Below are 18,525 nucleotides of genomic sequence, written 5' to 3' on the forward strand. Positions count from 1 at the left end.
GTGGGAGTTATCCAAGTCCCCCAGACTGTGTGGTGAAGTGGGTACCTGACCCTGTGGCCACCCGACCCTGTGGCCACTCTCAGCCTGCTGCCCACTCGCTGTCTCAATGGCCCCTGTGCGCCACCCCTTCCTTCTGCCCTGGTGACACGTCATGTCCTGTGCCAGGGCCACAGCTCAGCACTTCAAGCCTCTCTGGGTCTGGCTCTCTGAGCAGCTGGGGGACCTGGAAGGGGCTGGTGGCGTCAGCCCTCCTCCCTCTCAGGATGCTCACCCACTCCTCACGGCTCCATGTGCTCCGGGCTGGGCCCGAGACCCTCCCACTCACTCCTCATGGCTCCATGTGCTCCGGGCTGGGCCTGAGACCCTCCCAGCCCTCCTGCCCTCACACCGCCCCCGCCCCTTCCTCCGGGAGTCCCGGGTCTGTGCCCAGACCAGGAACTGCGGCCCTTCCACACACGCACACTGCTCTCTGAGCACGCCTGCCCAGTTGCTCTGGCCTCAGGGGCGCAAGGCTGTCCGTGCCTACTCATTCCACAGACCCATACAGAGTGCGGACTTGGCCGCAGGCCCCAGGCCTCCATCCGGGCATTGGCCTTCTGCACAAGCCTGCTTCTTGCCTGCAGTTACTATGGCTGACCACAGGTCAGCACAAATTGGGAAAGTGTATGCGTGGGACGGGTGGTCAATTAGCTGCTGTGGTGTGAATTCCCGCTTTCTGTCTATACAGAAGCCAATGGCCAGGACGCACCCGCCTCTGGAAAGCTGCAAGGAGTGTGGGGAGCACTGAGGTGCGGGACACTGAGGAGACGGGCACCTGGGGCCTGTGACTCACCCCAGGCCACGCAGCGTCCAGCCAACAGTGCCGCACTGCCTCTGAAGCTCAGCATTGTGTCTGTCGCAGCAGGAGGTTCATGAGGGCACTGTCCCCTTGCCTGGGGGCAGCACTGGCCTTCACGCCTGCTCCTGCACTCACTCTACAAACCTTTGCTAAGTGCCTAAGGTAGGCAGCCTGTGCCGAGACCACCCAGCTCCCTTCTAGTCTGAGACACATCCTGCTCATGGCTGCTCACTGTGGGGGTGGCTCAGACAGATGGACGGCCCCTGAGGTGGGGTGCCGAGGATGGGCCGGGCCTTGCCTTCTCAGCACCCCTCCCTGGTGCCTTGACCAGTCTGGGCACTGGGACCCCGATACGCAGTCCCCAGTGAGATGGGCCTGGGGGCTGGGCGGCAGCAGGCTGTGGGGACGTGCGTGTGTGGAAATGCCTACGGGACGGTAAAGTGTGCATGGGGTTGGCAGGCGTGGGGCTCCGGTTCACGCCCCATCCCGGCCCCTTCTGAGATGTAGCCTCAGAACTTGGTGTTCCCTCATCTGTGAAGTGGGAGACTAAGACCCTCTTTTGCAAGACTACTGATGGGCAGTGAAAGGGATGATGAGCCCCAGTTTGGGGTTCCCAGCCTTTGGCAGCGCCAGCAGGGGGTGCTCAGTAAAGGCTTGCCCCATGCCCAGCCCCTGTGTCCACAGTACACCTCCCCATGGCCCCCTTCCCAGAGGCCTTCTGGGTCACTTCTTCCTCTTCCTCGACCCCCCTGACGTTTCCCAGGCTGGTCACTAGGTGTCACCATAATCAAGTCAAAGCCTCCATGTGGACCTGGCCTCTATCTAAAAGCCATCTTTCCTGGCCCCCACTGACCACTGGCCCAGCCTTCTGGGCTCACTCCGCTCAGGCCCAAGGGGCTGGAGAGACCCCCACCCCCACCCCAGGGCTGCCAGATCAGAAAACAGAAATCCAGGTGCCCATGTCACGTGAACATCAGGTAAACAACACACCCTTCTGAGCACTGTCTCAGTACGTTGTTGGTATGTGCTGTTGAGTCGGACCCGACTCATAGCGACCCCTCCTTGGGTTTTCAAGGTGGTATCACTATGGAAGTAGATTGCCCAACCTTCCTTCTGAAGAGTGGCTGGTGGGTGTGAACCTCCAGCCTTCTGGTTAGCAGTCAAGTGCCCTAGGCACTATGCCACCAGTATGAAGTTGTCCCAAATACTGCGTGGGCTGTACTTATCAAGGGCTGTATTGAATGAGAATCCTACGTCGTACCTCCTACCAAGACCCTAAGGGAAGCCCTGGGGGCCAGGCTGCTGACCCCCTCAGCACTCCACCTCCCACAGCTCCAGGCCCTGGCCCAGCTGCGACCAGACCACAGGTCTATTTCGTCCTCCTGCCAGGTGACCAGGTGGAGGGAGCCCTGGCCCGGTGCGGCCGAGGCAGCGGCCTCCCTCACGGCCCACGGGGAGGAGCCTAGAAGGGTGCAGGGACCCCATCTGCTGCAGCCCGTCAAGAAGCAGAGGGCTCCCCAAGGGAGTGAGCAGCCAGGGACGCGCCTGCACTGCCCACCCACCAACCATGGGACAGGGCCGAGGAGACAGAACCACCGAGACCCGGGCTCACAGCCGGGCTCCACCTCACACAGCGGGGGCTGCTCCTAGAGGGCCCTCGTCAGGTTACGGGCAGTGGGGGGCAGGAGCTGGAAGCTGTGTGGCGGTGACAGGAGTGGTCCCTGGCACGGGAGAGACAGGGTTGATTTAGGCTTTGGAGACAGCGCACTGGGCTGTAGTGTGGAGGGGCAGCGGAAGAGCCCCAAGAAGGAACCCTAATTAGCAAACACAGTTCTTGAGAAGGCGGGGGTGGGGAGGCAAGGCGGCTACTGCAGTGCTAGAGCGAGGATGGGTGGTGGACCTGGCTGAAATGGGGCACCCCAGCGTGGGACCCCTCCCTGCTGTGAGCCATGGCGGGGAGCGCAGGTCTGGGGAGAGATGGCGAGACGACACATTTGGTTCTGAGTAGATGGGACCTTGTCCGGGAGACGGCTGGCTCTGGGGTCTGCAGAGGTGAGGCCTGGAGCGGGGCACCGGCCAGGAAGCATGGCAGAGGCCCCAGGAGAGGGCTGATGGCCATCAGAGGGTTGATGGCCAAGGGAAGCCGGGCTGGGAGCTGAGACGCAGAAGACACAACACAACACAAACACTAAGAGTCCTGTGAGAAAACCCAGCGCACCAGACTTCGGGACTGTAACCCAACTGGCCAGCCTTGCTGGGAATGAGGGCTGGTGGGAACCATCGGCCAGACAATCAGGCGGCAGGGACAACCCCGTTTCTCTGCGGAGGCCCAGGTGCAGAGGAGTGAGTGTGGCCCCAAATGACTCACAGTCACCATGGCTGCTCCACACGCTGGCAGGCCTCTGCCCAGTTTCTGCGCCGAAATCCCCATATTTGCCTGCTTTTCATAGGGGGATCCTGTACCCCCAAACCTGTGCCAGGGGTCTGATCAGGAGTCTGGAGGCCCTGGGGGAAAGTCCCAGTTCTACCCCCACATATGAGGGACTTCAGACACACGCTGGGCCCCTGCTGCTACCGGAAAGCAGGGGTCTGGGCTAGCTGTCTGCCGAGGCAGGGCCCTCTGTGTTCAGATGCACCTCAGTCTGACGACGCCCACTCCTGCCAGGCCCCACGCCGGCCACAGAGTGCTGGGGTCCTGGCCATCGAGAGAAAGCACTTATCTGGAGGGAGAAAGGCCTGTAAGCAGAGACAGGGCAAGACAAGGACGACATGGGTAGGAGCATGGACATGACAGGCCACCCTGACAAGGCAGCACTCCTTCCATCGGCTTTGATGGGGAATCATGGAAGGCTGCAGAGAGGAGGTGTGGCTGGGCAGGATATTAGAGCGCACAGAGTGAAAGAGGTCAGGTGGAGTGGCATTGCAGACAGAGGGAGCAGTGTCCGCAAAGCAGGGGGGTGTGGAGGCTTGTGTCTGCCCAGTGACAAGGGGCTGGCTGTGGCCATTCTACTGTACAGCAAGGAGGCAGAGGCCCCTGGATTGGCCAAGGACGTGGCCTTGTTCTGAGCACACTGGGGAGCCGGGGAAGGCTGAGTGTGGAGCAGGGAGGCCACAGGGTCTGTGAGAACAATGACTAGACACTTCCGGGGTAGCTGCTGTACTAACTCAGGGACAGGACGACAGCCAGGCCCGGGGCTGAGGGCAGGACACACAGGTGAGGGTTCCCTGGGCCACAAGGACTCCAGCCAGCCCTGGCACCCCTGCTCTGGCTCCTCCATCATCTGTTCATTCTTTGGTCTGAAGAGTCACCGAGACCTGGGTTCAAATCCTGGCCCCGCTATTTACTTACTACAGACAAATCTCTTGGCTTTTCAGCCTCAGTTTTCTCATCTGTAAACTGGCGATAACAGTAGCTCCATGACACAGTTCTGTGGATCTGATTACTCACGTCAAGATCCAAGCACAGTGCTCGGTACACAGTGATGTTCAGGGGTAGCTCAGTTTACCAGGCCCAGGGCCAGGGACGACACTAGGGCTCTGCCTGTCTTGTGGCTCCTCTTACTCCTCACAATAGGTCCCTAGTGGAAGACACTAAGGTCTGCCCCATTTACAGATGAGACGAGGTCTCAGGGCTTGAGGCTGAGGAGGGAGGAGGGCCAGGTGCACCCCTCTTGGCCTGGTTCCCTCTGCCAGCCGTGCCCACCTCGAATGTCAGGAAGGAAGTCCTGGACCACGTGCCTGGTGCCGGGGGAGGGCTGCCTGGCAGGACTGGCGTGAGGCCAGGCCAGGAGGCGGGTGTGAGGCGGGGCTCCGCAGCCTGGGGAGTTGTTTATGGGGTGGGAGGCTCGTAAAAAATAATGGGCTGGATTTATTGTCCCCGCCTCGAGGGCCATTCCAGACCGCACAGGGGCCAGGACGGCCCTCTCCAGTAGCACCATAAATCTTCTGCTAAACATGAGAGCTGTTCATTCTCCTGCCCGTCTGGGTCGAGAGGGGGATGAGGAGTGAGGAGAACTGCGACCCCATGAGGTCTGCCCCAGGGTGCTGGCCTGGCTGCTCCACCCAAGGAGCGCCAGAGGGGCGTCACTGAGTCTGGGGGCGAGTTCTCAAGCCTGGCCGTACTGTTTCCTCTCATTTAAACAGCAAGTCCCCAGCCACACAGTCCAAACACCCACAGGGATGAAAAGGCCTGGAACGACCTGGGATGTGTCTGGCCAGACAGCAGCCCAGAGGCCATGATATGGGAGTCACGTCCCCTGAGCAAACAGGAGGCTCTGATGGCCAGGCAGACTCATGGGTCCTAAGCCAGTATGTGGCTGGAGTGTCTGGGAGGGCCTTTGGTCTTCCCATGGGCTAGACAGAGACCTGGCTTTGGCATCAGCAGACCAGCTCCTGATCCTGAATGAGCGTCTTGCTGTGCACACCAAGAACCTGAGCTTCCCTCCTGCAGTGGGGCAGGTGTGAGCATCAAACACGATCCTGTGTGTAACACATGTGTGGGCTGTGTCCCCATCACCTGCACAGGGTGGGCATGAGCCCAGGGCACCTGCTGGCTCAGATGGGGAAAGGGGGAGGATGTCCAGCAAGCCTGCACAGCCAGAGGGGAATGGAGAGGCAAGGGACAGCTGCAGAACACAAATTCAGAAGGGGCAGCGAGAAGGCTGAGGACCGGCCTAGACCATGCATTTATGGCCTTTGATTTGTAACAAGGGTGCCAAGTCCATTCAGTGGGAAGAGTAGTCTAGTCAACAAATGGTGCTCAGATACGTGGATCTCTACGTGCAAAAGAACGAAGCTGGACCCCTACCTCACACCATATACAAAAATGATCTCAAAATGGATCAATGACCTAAATGTAAGAATTAAAACCACAAAATCTTAAAAGAAAATACAGTATATAAACCTTCAGGATTCTGTTTTTGACAATGGATTTTAGACACAACACCAGAAGCACAAGCAACAAAATGAAATAAAATAAACAGATAAATTGGATGCCATCCAACTTAAAAAAAAAAAAAAACCCAAAACTGTGCATCTGACCCTGAGACCAGAAGAACAAGATGGTGCCCGGCGGCCACTTCTGACCACTGTGAAAGGGATCACAGTAGAACGTACTCAACAGAACGGGGGAAAATGTGGAACAAAGCTCAAAATCATAAAAAAGACCAGGCTTACTGGTCTGATAAAGACTGATGGAGCCCCCAAGGCGATGGCCCTTAGAGACACCCTTCAAGCGAGAAATAGAACGTAACCCCCACGACTCAACTGGCAGCCAAATGGTTGTTGTTGCTGTTGTTATGTGCCATCGAGTCGGATCCGACTCATAGCGACCCTTCCTTGGGTGTCTGAGGCAGTATCACTACGGAAGTAGATTGCCCCATCTTCCTTCCCAGGAGTGGCTGGTGGGTTTGAACCGCCAACCTTCTGGTTAGCAGTCAAGTGCCTTAGCCACTATGCTACCAGAGCTCGCAGCCAAATGGTAGACAGGCCTGTACAGAGAACAGGAACATCAGGAGGACGTGCACTCACTAGAACAACCACGCATGAAATCCAGAGGACAGCACCCATCCAGGGATAGAGCCAGGAAGGTGGGGGGAATGGGAAGGCAAGGGGTGGGTGAGGGGAGGAAGGAGGAAGAATGCCGTTACAGTGTGGGGACTGCAGTAAACATCACAAAATAGACTGTGTATGGATTGCTGCATGGAAAACCAATTTGCTCTGCAAATTTTCACCCAAATCATCATAAAAAAAAATTTGTACATCAAAGGACTTCATCTAGAAAGTAAAGAGACAACCTATAGATGGGGAGAAAATATTTGGGAACCATACTATGATAAGGGAATAATATCCAGATATATAAAGAACTCCTACAGCTCAACAATAAAAAGACAAATAACCCAATCAAAAATGGGCAAAAACGTTAGTCATTTCTCCAAAGAAGATATACCAACAGCCAATGAGCAATGAAAAGATAGGGAACACCATTAGTCAATGTAATTAATGTCACCAAATGTACACTCCCAAATGGGGACAACAGCAACATTTATGTTACTGCTGACCACACTAAAATTAAGAGCAGCACAAAAGGGCCAGTCCAGAGGACATGGGAGGAGGGCCAGGACAATGGGAGGCACCAGGCCACTCCTGGGTGGCAACCACCAGCCCTTGGCCCTGCCCCTGCCCCTGCCCCAGGGGATCTGCACGTGAAAACTGCTGAGTGCCTCTTCCCTGCACCAGCTCTGGGCTGGCTGTGGGCTGAGCTCTGGGCTGAGCTGTGGGCTCAGGCCTCCTCACTGCGGTTGACTGAGCAGGTGTGTGGTGCAGGGCCTCATCGCCAGCCGACTTACAAGTCTGCATGCTCTCTCAGCCCACCCCTCAGCAAGCGTCCTGGGGTCCCTGAGCTGACGCCTCCTCCCACTGCCTGGCTGATGTCTGTCTTCCCATCTGCCTCCTGCCGTCTGCAGCTCTGGGAGGTCACGGCCTGGCACAATGGGGTTGGGGGCCTTCTGGGTGCCACTCAAGGAGGAGGGGTGGAGGAGCCCCTGCCCCCGCTTCCTGGGCCTGGTCATGTCGTCACCAAGGTACAGAAAAATGGCAGGCAGACTCCGGCCCTGGGCACATGCAGGTAGACCAGAAACTGCCCTCGAGTGCCGAGCTTCTGAGGTCACCTCCAGCGATTCCGTCAGGTCACAGCCTGTGTGCTCTGGGAACTTGCACTCGGCATGTCGCTCTCAGACAGCTGTGGGCCAGGGCACTGACCTCCAGGGCTGGCAGGACTCGGCATCGCCAGCCTCGTGACTGGGAGAGACTGGCTGATTCAGCTTCAAGCCCCCAGACCGTGCCCCACCCTGGGGCGTCTGGCCATGAGAAGAACAGGCCCACCTTGTCCAGAGCCACCACCACTAAAATATTCGTCACCTACGTGATGAGGGTAACAGGCCCGTCCGAAGTGTAAACCCGAGGCCGACAGGGCACCACAGATGGTGCCTGAGCCTCCTTTACTCCACACTGCCCCGGGGCAGAGCCAGGCCCTGATGGCCGCCAGGCCACCTCCAGGCGCCTCACCTTCATCCCCCAGGCCAGCACCGGCAGGGCGCCACCTTCCTCAAACGCGGATTGTTGTCCTTCCCCTCAGCCCCCACAACACTAACGGGCAGGCCCCTGACCACTCCATGCAAAGCCCCAATTCCGTTCAATGTGGCTCCCAGCCCTCTCACTTGTGCCAGCTTTGGGCCTGGCTCCAGGCTCCAGGGCCCACACGCTGCAGCAGGCAACAGTGGTTCTGGGACCCTGAGTCATCTGAGATCTCAGAAGTCAGGGTCCCCGGCATGCTGAGCTGTGGAGCCCTGGGTGCAAGGCCAAGCCAGCCCAAATGAAGGGTCCAGAAGCAAAAAAGCAGCAGGCTGTCTGTCAGGGAGGCCAGAGAAGACAGGCACTGGGGCAGCCAGCCAGCGGAGCTGGGGTGTTGGAAACCAACCCCAAAGCAACCACGTGTGTACAGTTTCAGGCCCAGCATGGAGGAGGCTCCGACATTAACCCACCTCCCTGCCCTCAAGGCTGCACATCGGAGACACCAGCAGACACAGGGCTGAGACTGGCCCCCTGCCTGGTGGGGCTTGGCCCAGGCAGCCAGAGGGTGGCTGAGGGTCCCCCACTACAGACACCACCCTGGAACACAGGCCTGGGGAGTGTGGGGGTGGCTCTGACCACTGCTTAGCATTTCTGGCCATCTGCCCTCACAGCCCTGCTCTAAGCTGAAGGTGACTTGCCTCCAGTCTGTTACTGTCAGCCAAGCTTAAGGCCACAGTGACCCTGCAGCTTTGTTCTTGCCTGCACCAAAAAAAAAAAAAGAAAAGAAAACCACCAAACTCACTGCCGTGGACTCAGATCTGACTCATAGCAACCCTCCTTGGGTTTCTGAGGCGGTATCACTACGGAAGTAGGTTGCCCAGTCTTCCTTCTGAGGAGTGCCTGGTGGGTTTGAACTGCCAGGCTTCTGGTTAGCAGTCAACTGCCTTGGCACTCTGCCACCAGAGCTCCTACACCACACACCCCCAATCCCCAAACAGGTGCCTCAGGCCTTGGCTCACACTGGTCCCTCTGCCTGGTGACCATTCCCCCACTCGCTGTGCCTGCTGAGGGTGTCCAAGCCTTGGCTGGCAGCCTCTGGCACTGCCAGCTCTCTCTCTTGCTGGGAGGTCATCAGGAGCCCAGGCTGCAGGCCCATCAGGGTGCGGGTCCCATGAGAGCACGAACTAGCTATGCAACCTTCTCCCCGTTCCCTAATGTCACAGTGCCTTGCTTTCTTAATCTGTAAAATGGGGTCACTGCCAGGATCCAGCAAGGTGGTACAGGGAGAGCACTCAACAGCTGGCAGGCAGCAAGCATGGCACGTGTGCCGCTCTCACCGGGCCGCTATTGGCACCTGACACAACGGCATGCTCTGGAAGCCAAGCCTTCCCATTCTCGCACCCACCCCACCACAGCTCTGACTGGACACAGCATCACCCTTGACAACAATCACGAGCCGCCCACAGTAGGAGGGCAGGGTGGTTTCCCACCGACTTCACACACGAATTTAAACACACCAGACAGAACTTACACGTGCAGTACAGCTGCACGTCCATGCTGCACGGCCTCAGCCTTCCAGGGACAGGTGGCTCTTCTCTAAACCTGAGGACATGAGGCAGCATTGCAGGGCTTTTGTGCTGGCGGTCAAATGGGCACCAGCAACCCTCTGAGACCGGGGTCCCTCACGGGAGCATCTGAAGCCCCATCGTTCGGCTCAGGGTCCAACACTGACCACATCGCCCAGTACATGCACCCACCAGACATTTGACTGCACATCTCTGAGGAAGCGGGATGCTCTCGGCCCAGGGAACCACTGGGAGCCGACTGCTGTTCCAACCTCCATGCTACCCAGCCTGGCTGCTCGCCCCCGTCCACCCTCCACCTCTGACGCTCAGAAGGCAGATGCTTGTGAGCGTGTGAGTGTGTGAGCGTGTGAGCCTGTGCTACAGGGACAAATGAGACAACCGTCTCGATGGGTCCCGGGTGTCGGCACATGCTGCCTTGCACCCGGGGGAACCCAGGAGCCAGAGCCACCAGCTCACCATTCTGCAAGGGCACGGCCTACCTCCGGATCCGCCCACCCCACCCTCAGCAGAAGCACTGCCCTCCACCCAGCACCCAGCACCCACGTGTGGAGCCTGTTCACCAGCGTGCAGTGGGACCCTGGGCAAGGCCCTGCCCTTCTGAGCTTCAACCCCAACAATAAACAGCCAGGAGAAGAGCTCACGTTTCCTGAAACGGCTTCAAGACAATCCTGTGAAGCAGTGTCCTGGCGCCCCGTTTCACAGAGATGGAAACTAAGGCACAGACCTAAGTGACTTCTGTGAGGTCACACACGCCTCGAGCAGCAGTGCTGTGCTCTTCATCACGGAGGCCCGCGACACAGGGACATGCACATAGGGTCAGAGGGCCCAAGCAGCGGTCTCGGACTGTGCAGCACACGAAGCTCCCTTGCAAGTCCAAGGTGTCCCCATGACTGTGAGAGCAATACCAGGTTTCCTCTTGTTCCGGTGTCCACCACGGCTGAGGCCAGCACCCAGTGGGCATCTGGAAGGGCTTGGGGCACAGCCCTATAGGACAACTTCTTCCTGGGGCATGGGGGGCAAAGACACTCAAACTCTCAGCACCCAGTGCTGGCCCAGGAACCTGCTGGTAAGAGCAGTGGTCCTTCATAAACTCCCCCAGAGACCAGCGTCATGGACATCACCACCGCTCAGATCAGCAAACACAAGGTCCCAGATGGAAGCGCCCACGACTTCCCTCCGGAGCTGTATTCTCAGCCAGCGGTACACAGGGACCTCTGATCCCCCTTCTGGAAGAAAAGGGTCACGCTGACACTGGGACTCCAGAGACTAGGTGGGTACTGGCACATGAATGAATGAGGGAGTGGACAAATCAGATAGTGACCACAGCCCCAGAGCTGGGGAGACCCAGGCTCTCTGAGCCCTTCTGCCCCTTCAAACAGCTCTGGCCAGGCTGCAAGGAGAATCCTCGTCGGGAGAAAAGGGTGAAGCGCAAAAGCAACAAGGGGCAGCACTTTGGGACAGAAAGACGGTGCCCGTTAGACAAGAAGCAAAATCGTGAGAGGGTGAGGTCGAGGGGGCGGGCTCCTCAGGCGGCCCGTCTGCTCCAGGACTGTCCCTTCCCCCGTGTGCATGATGGGGGAGCAGTGGAGGCCAGGGGGGACAGGAGGGCTACCCTGGGACTGTGACGCAGGGGCCCAGAGGCTGAGCAGGGCAGCCTGTGGTGCCGGGGTGCCAGAGCCAGGACCGGGGGCAGACTGGCCACAGAACCCAACAGCCTGGGGTCTCTCTGTGGTTCCCTTCCCCTACACTGAGCCCAAGCCTGAGCCCTGACCGAGCTTATCACATTAGTCACTGCCCCTGACAGCTTCTAACCATTTCCCCCTAAAGGACCCTTACTCGTCAGGGTGGGACTGCTGCCCCTATTGCACAAAGGAGGAGACCCAGAGAGGCCGCAAGGACTGTGCAGAGAGCACATGGCCAGCAGTGGGGCAGAGAGGAGCTGAGAACCCAGTGCTGCCAGCCCCAGCCCCAGCCCCAGCCGGACCCGCAGGCCCGCTCGGGAGGGCTGGGCCGCGGCCTGCTCCTCCAGCAGCCCGGACTGACCTGGCTGACGCCTCTCATGCCTCTCACGCATCCGGCCCCTCTAATCAAAACCACTCGGTGTGCTTTCCTCCAGCCGGAGCTGGGCAGGCACAAGGGAGAGTCAGGTGACATAAGGAATCTAATTTGCCAAATGGCTCTGGATCCATCAGCCCCCTGGGAGTCCTGGGAATCAGCGGCCACTTAGGCATAAAACAAACTCCAAGTGGAGGGCCCGAGGCCCCCTCGCCGTGGCACGCTGACTTTGAGCTGTAGCGGTCGTTCAGGGGTTATGTGGCCATAGCAGTCATGACTGTCGCTGTCTGACGCTAACGTTAGGCAACTATCACAACAATAGACGTGCTCAGAGTGGGCAGTTAGCCTAAGTCACCAGCTGAGGTGGACCCAGGCCCCCGCTCCGGCCACGGGCTTTACGAGCGCTTCTGAAGGGAAGCCCTGGCGCCGGGGTCCTGTGCACATGGCCTGCCCCTTGGGCCTCCCACACCGCCTCTGGGGACTCAGGAAATGCTGCTACTTGTCCTTCAGCAGGCATCCAGGAAGGTTTCTGTTGGGTTTAAGCGGATCTCACTGGGCAGCCTTAAAAAGCCAGAGACGCCACAGGAAAATCCTACAGAGAACAGAAGCCTCTTCAGACGAGGCGCTGGTCAAGGGCAGTTGGGCCGAGGCCCCTAGTCTGTGTTCCACTCAGGTCTATATTCCCACCTCCACTTACCAACCCAAGGGGCTGCTGCTGGGGAGGGGCGTGTGTGCCACGGTCCCCTCAGCCCACTGGCCCCCGCACCGTCAGTTGAAGCCTGGTCTCTGGGCGTCCCTGAGCTCCCCCGGGAATCCTCCACTCGTCCCTCTAGCCTCATTCCCCACCTCTGCTCACCCTGCCCCGCCATGGCCGGCTGCACCCCACGTGACATCCAAATCCTTCCCGGCCACCAGGCCCAGGCAGCCGGGCCCTGCCAAGCCCCTGCGCCTAGAGCTCCTCCTCTGGCTCCGTGAGGGCTGTCACACCGCCATTCTGCATTTTTGCTGTCCCCGTGCGTGCTGGGGCCATCCCCACCTCAGGGCCTTTGACCCCCCAGCTCCTCCCAGGACATCACTGCAGGTTCAGCTTCCATGGGGTCCCTTCACAGGGGCCTTCAGCTCCAGCCACTGTATGTGTGTCACCCCACTTCTTTCTCTCTGAGCCTTCTCAGCTCTGAGAAGCCAGCCCCATAGCTGGTGGACCCCGAGTGCAAATCGTGGCCCTGGCCCTCCCCTACTGTGTCGCCCTGGGCAGGTCACCTCACCTGACTGGCCTGCATTTCCTTACCACCAGTGGGACACTACCACCCCGTCCCTCACAGGTGCTGTGGGCGAGGGAAACACACCCGTCCGGGACCATGTCAGGCTCAAGGTCTGCTGTCCCCTCCACAGTGTCTTCTCTCTGATACACCAGTGCCCTGGAAGATGCCCCAGTGCATGACATCCTTGGCGTGGCAACCAAGGCCAGCCCAACACCCTTTTATAAACAGGACTTGGCTGTCACTGCACATCCAGCTGACTGTCCTTCCCGCGTGCCCCCTTTCAGTCGGGGGCCTGCTGTGGCGAGCTGTGCTCCCAAGGCACACACAGCAGACTGAAAAGGGGGCCAGACAGCCACAGCCCAGGAATACCACAGCTTCTCCGAGCAGCCACTATTCAAAGCCCCCTCCTCAATGAATGTGGGACCCCTTCCACCACAGACACTCACTCCGACTCTGCCCTGTAAGTCGCCTTCCATCAAACTGGGTGTGGGCTCAGTTCTCATTTGTGTCATCACCTGCCTCCAGCGATGACTCGGCCCCAGTGGGCTGCGGCTGGGAGCTTTTGCAGGGGGCAGGCTTTTGCAGGGGGCAGGCTCCTGACTGCCCTGGGGTCACCTGGGGAGAGCTGGTGGGGGAATTTGGACAACAGTGCCACGAGGGGCCCCTCAACCTTCTTGTCTCTCTGGGCACAGCTAGCAGAGCTGGGGCATGGGGTTCTCAGGCCAGTCCTGCCCGGAGGAAACTGTCTACGTGAACACATAGTGGGGGAGGCTGGGGGTCAAAGAGCCCAGCAGGGCACTGGGGTTCATCACCCTGGGCGTCTGCTTTCTGGACATCTCCCCCTTTTCTTTCTCAGAAACGGCTTTCAAATGGACCTGCCCAGGGCTCTTGGTCTCACTGCCTCACTGCACACCAGGCACCTGATACACGTGCTCCCACTCCATCCTCCAAAGCCCTGCCGGTCACCACTCGGCCCCCATTTAGCAGAGGGAGGAGGTGGAGGCCCAGAGAGGCCTGTGGAGCAGCCCGTGGGCCCCCAGCAGGGAGCAGCAGGCAGAGCCAGGTCCACATGGGCCCCGCCTGTTCTGCCTTTCCTGTGAGCCGGTGGACCGGCCTCTGGCTGGAGTCACAGATCGGAGGCGTGGCCCCCCACCTCCAGCACCTCCTCCACGCCAGGGTCAGCGTCAGGGGAGGGAAGCCTGGCTTTGCACTCACAGCCACACTGCTGCACTCCTAGGCTCCTGACCGTGTCACTCTCTCAGCCAGATGAGCCTCTGTGCCTTTGCAGATGCTGTTCCCCCTGCCTGGAAGCCCCTCTCCTCCAAGCACGTGTGTCCACGTGCCCTGGTTCCTGCTTGCACCTCAGAGCTCTGCTGCTCTGGGCCCAGGGCTAGGATTCTGACCCCCACCCTGACACCAAGGCCCATCTACCCAGTCACCCTGCTGGTTGTTTCCCAGGCTCCTCTGCGCCCACAGGCTGGGTTACCACCTGCCCAGCTTCCAAGGGGCAGCAGGCGCCCAACCACTAGGACCTCCGCTAGCTGGCTCTCGGTGCTTCCAAGTACAGGGGGCCGAGCACTCAGTACTCAGCCTGACCAGGCCCGGAGCCCCCTCTGGGGAGCAGGACAATGGGAACAGAGGCCTTCGCCCTGGGCACAGCAAACCTAACCCAGGGAACAGCTTTCCTGGGCACAACAAGCCCCACGGGAGGTCCCACCTCGATGCCGCGTGGTAACACTGACATCCCTCGTGCTGCAGGGAAGGAGGGAGCCGGGAAGATACCCACGCAGGATCAACACCAGAGCCCAAGACAGCCGTGTAGGCCCCCCACAGCCCGGGCCCGGCCCGAGGGCCCCAGTGGAGACGCAGGTGATTCTGGGACGGCCCGGCCCGCACTCACCGTGGGAGCGGTGGATACAGGTGTGCTGGTTATCGCTCAGGAAGAAGCCCCTGTGACATTGGCACTCGTAGCTGCCCACGGCGTTGACGCAGATTTGCTGGCAGCCACCGTTGTTGTCCTGACACTCGTCCACATCTGTGAGCACAGGGAGGGAGGGAGAGTCACACCTGGAGCTGGGAGGGGAGGGGGCGGCCGGTGGGGGCTGCACGCACTCGCTCCCAGACTGCACCAAGCTACCCCAGGGGTCCTCCCTGCAGGGCTGTACTGCTGGTGCTACTCCCCAGAGCTACTCCTCACGGGCACTCCTGGGCCTGTTCCCCAGAGATACTCCTAGGGGCCACTCCCTGGAAGTATTCCTCAGAGGTGCCCCTCAAAAGTACTCCCGGTGGTACTCCAGACGTACTCCTTGTGGTTCTCCCTGGAAGTATTCCTCAGAGGTCCTTCCCACAGCCTTCCTGGTGGTACTCTCTGGTGATACTCCAGACGGACATTTTGTGGTACCCCCTGGAAGTATTCCTCAGAGGTCCTTCTGAGGGGCACCCTCTAGAGGTACTCCCCACAGCCTTCCTAGTGGTACTCTCCGGAGGTACCCCCAGAGGTCCTTCCCGCAGCACTCCTGGTGGCACTCTCTGGAGACAGATACTCCTTGAAGGTACTCCTGGTGGTACTCCCCAGAGGCATTCCTGGTAGTACTCCCAGCAAGTACTCCCCAGAGATACTCCCCACAAAACTCCTGGTGATACTCCCCCGAGGTACTCCCCACAGGTGACACCCTCCTGGTGACACTCCCCGGAAGTAGCCAGTCACGCTGGTGGTAATCCGAGCTGACTTGAGTGCTTCCTGGGCACCATACGCTGTTCTAAGCCTCTCACCTGAATTACCTCCTTTATCTTCATAACAACCCTGTAAGTCAGATCCAGGTATTAGTCCGTTTGAGGAAACTGAGGTACAGAGAGGCCAAGTCACTGACCCACATGGCAGAAGCAGGACTCAAACCCAAGGGTCTGACCCTAAAACCTGGGCTCTCCCCTGCACTCCACTCCATGAAGACGGCGAAGGCTGCCCTGTCTGCCTCAACCCTTGGCGCCTGCCAAACGAATCCTCCCGCCCCATCCTCCTGCAGTCCCACCACAGGGGAGCACCCAGCGGCCCTCAGAGCTGAGGGGAGGCCACAGGGCTCTGCTGCCCAGGAACGGGAAGGTTCTGAAAGGCCCGGCCTCTGACTGCCGCGAGCTGTCAGGGCACCTTCCCCGCCGTCAGAACCAGGGCACAGGGCACCACTCACCCTGCCCAGCAGCTGCCGGCACCAAGGGCGCACCTGGCTGGGAGGAAGCTTACGGGGTCTGGTCTTGATCAGAGCAGAACGCTCCAGGTACCGAAGCCAGAAGCCCCACCCCAGTGGAAGCCAGAAGCCCCACCCCGTCAGAAGCCGGAAGCCCCACCCCGTCGGAAGCCAGAAGCCCACTCCGTTGGAAGCCAAGAGCCTCTCACCATCGGTTTGTCAAATGAGAGAAGGGCTCCTTAAACTTCTGTGTTCTGGTCTGCACTGTCATTTTAACAGGCAGCCGTGCAAAACCAGAGACAACAACCGTGAGCTGCTGGCTGTGTCTAGCCAAGCCCCTCAGGCCCCAGACAGACAGACAGACACCCCCCTCCCCCATGCTGACATAAAGTTCTCTTTATCAAAAATGCGTTTTACCACTGGGACCAAAAGGATGTGAAAAGCTACAGTGGGCGAGTGGACAGCATGGACCCCGGACTGGCCTCGGCTCTGAACTAGTTAAGCTGCGTCTCATCTAAGCTCATGGACAACAGACCACTTTACCACTGAGGCACCACCGGGCTGCCTTGGAGGCCAACAGCGAGGTGGGCCCTTCTCATCCGGGGAGCTCAAATGTCAGCCGAAGGGCAGCCAGGGAGGGGAGGCAGGGCTCTGAAGTCCTAAAGCCACCAACGGTGACAGCTGCGGTGGCAGAGGTGGTTCTTGCTGAGAGAAGCCACGACATCAGACCTCGAGCCCAAGTCTGAGCTGGAGGAGGCTGGGGAAGGAGGGTGAGAGACCTCTCAACGCTCCTCCTCACGCTGTGAAATCTTACTGCGGCCTGTGGCTTTTAAAAGGCCCAGTGCAGTTGGGAGCCGTGCCTCCCAAGTATCAACTCAATCCCCACAGAAACCCTCTGCGAAAGGTTGTGTTACCAATGCAACCTTCAAGATGACAACACGGAGGCACAGAGAGGCAAAGCAACTTGAGTGAAGTCACACAGCTGGCAGTATGAAGCCATGACTCACACTGCGGTCTCTCCCCCAAGCCTCCGTCCCCCCGACCCCCACTGCCAGTGAGCACGTCCACACCAGTGCTGGAAGAACCAGTGAGTCTGGGGGTCAGCTCCAATAGATGCTTGTGGACCCAGATGCAAGCCTCAAGCAAAGCCAGCTGACCATGTGAATGACCCATATTCGTGGCGCTCGTCATTTCTGTAGCCCACGGAGACTCGCTGAGGCCCCCGTGCCCATGCCCTGGCATGCACACGATGAGATCGGAACACAGAGAGCTGTCCCTGGGACTCACTCCAGACCCCTCGTGAGCCCCGGCCGCAGCCCCCTCCCTCCAGTTCTCAGCCTTTGCAGCCCGTCTACCCCAGCCCTAAAAACCACGCGACGCCGTCGGTGGATTTCGACTACAAAGACCCCGCGTGTGTCAGGGTAGACTGTGCTCCGTGAGGTCTCCAAGGGCTTATTCTTTAGGTGGATTGCCAGGCCTTCCTTCTGAGGCGCCTGAGTAGACTCGAACCTCCAACCTTTGGGTGAGCAGCTGAACGTGTTAACCTTTCATACCACCTTGGAACTCCTCCCCAGCCCTCAATAATAAAAAAAAAAGAAACCAAACTCACTGCCGCTGAGCCAATTCCGACCCACAGCGACCCCCATTGGCTTTCCAAGGCAGTAAATCTTTTCAAAAGCGAGACCGCCCTTGTCTTTTTTCCTTGGAGTGGCTGGTGGGCTTGAACCGCTGACTTTGGGGTTAGCAGCCAAATTACCTTAATCACTGCACCACCAGAGCTCCCTCTCTCCAGCCCCCCCCAAAAAAACCAAACTCACTGTCATCGAGTCAGTTCTAACTCATAGCGACCCCCATTGGGTTTCCAAGGCAGTAAATCATTATGGCAGTAGATTGCCCAATCTTCCATCATGCAGAGTGGCTGGTGGGTTTGAACCACCAACCTTCTGGTTAGCAGTCAGTCTGGTTAGACACTACGCCATCAGAGCTCCTTCTTGCTTTGTTGTTGTTGTTGTTAGGGGCTGTCAAGTCGTTCCCGACTCATAGCGACCCCATGCACAGCAGAACGAAACACCGCCCGATCCCACACCAGCTCCACGATCACTGCTATACTTGAGCCCATCGTCGCAGCCACCATGCCAATCCATCTCGTTGAAGGCCTCCCCCTCTTTTGTTGACCCTCCATCCTACAAGCATGACATCCTTCTCCAGAGAATGGTCCCTTCTGACAAAATGACCAAAATAGGTGAGACGAAGTCTGGCCACTCTCACTTCCAAGGAGCATTCCGGCTGCACTTCCTCCAGGACAGATCTGTTCATTCTTCTGGCAGTCCATGATACTTTCAGCATTCTTCGCCAGCACCACAAGTCAAAAGCATCAACTCTTCTTTGGTCTTCCTTATTCATTATCCAGCTCTCACATGCATATGAGGCGATTGGAAATACCATGGCTTGTGTCAGGCGCACCTTAGTCCTCAAGGAGACATCCTTGCTCCTCAGCACTTGAAACACTTCCTTAGCGGTTGACCTTCCCA

The 18,525-nt window shown here is 58.8% G+C and overlaps 1 protein-coding gene across 1 annotated transcript in view; it reads right to left on the reverse strand.

Annotated features, from left to right (window-relative positions):
• Positions 1 to 18,525, reverse strand: part of SCUBE1 (signal peptide, CUB domain and EGF like domain containing 1) — a 188,451-nt gene that overhangs the window by 79,294 nt on the left and 90,632 nt on the right. The window contains exon 4 of the mRNA XM_007941796.1: positions 14,713 to 14,847. Coding sequence (XP_007939987.1) covers positions 14,713 to 14,847 — 135 coding nt within the window. The remainder of the gene's footprint in view (positions 1 to 14,712; positions 14,848 to 18,525) is intronic.

The sequence above is a fragment of the Orycteropus afer genome, unplaced genomic scaffold (assembly GCF_000298275.1).
Source record: "Orycteropus afer afer isolate SDZICR_OR568_19922 unplaced genomic scaffold, OryAfe1.0 scaffold00083, whole genome shotgun sequence".
NCBI classification, from domain to species: Eukaryota; Metazoa; Chordata; class Mammalia; order Tubulidentata; family Orycteropodidae; genus Orycteropus; species Orycteropus afer.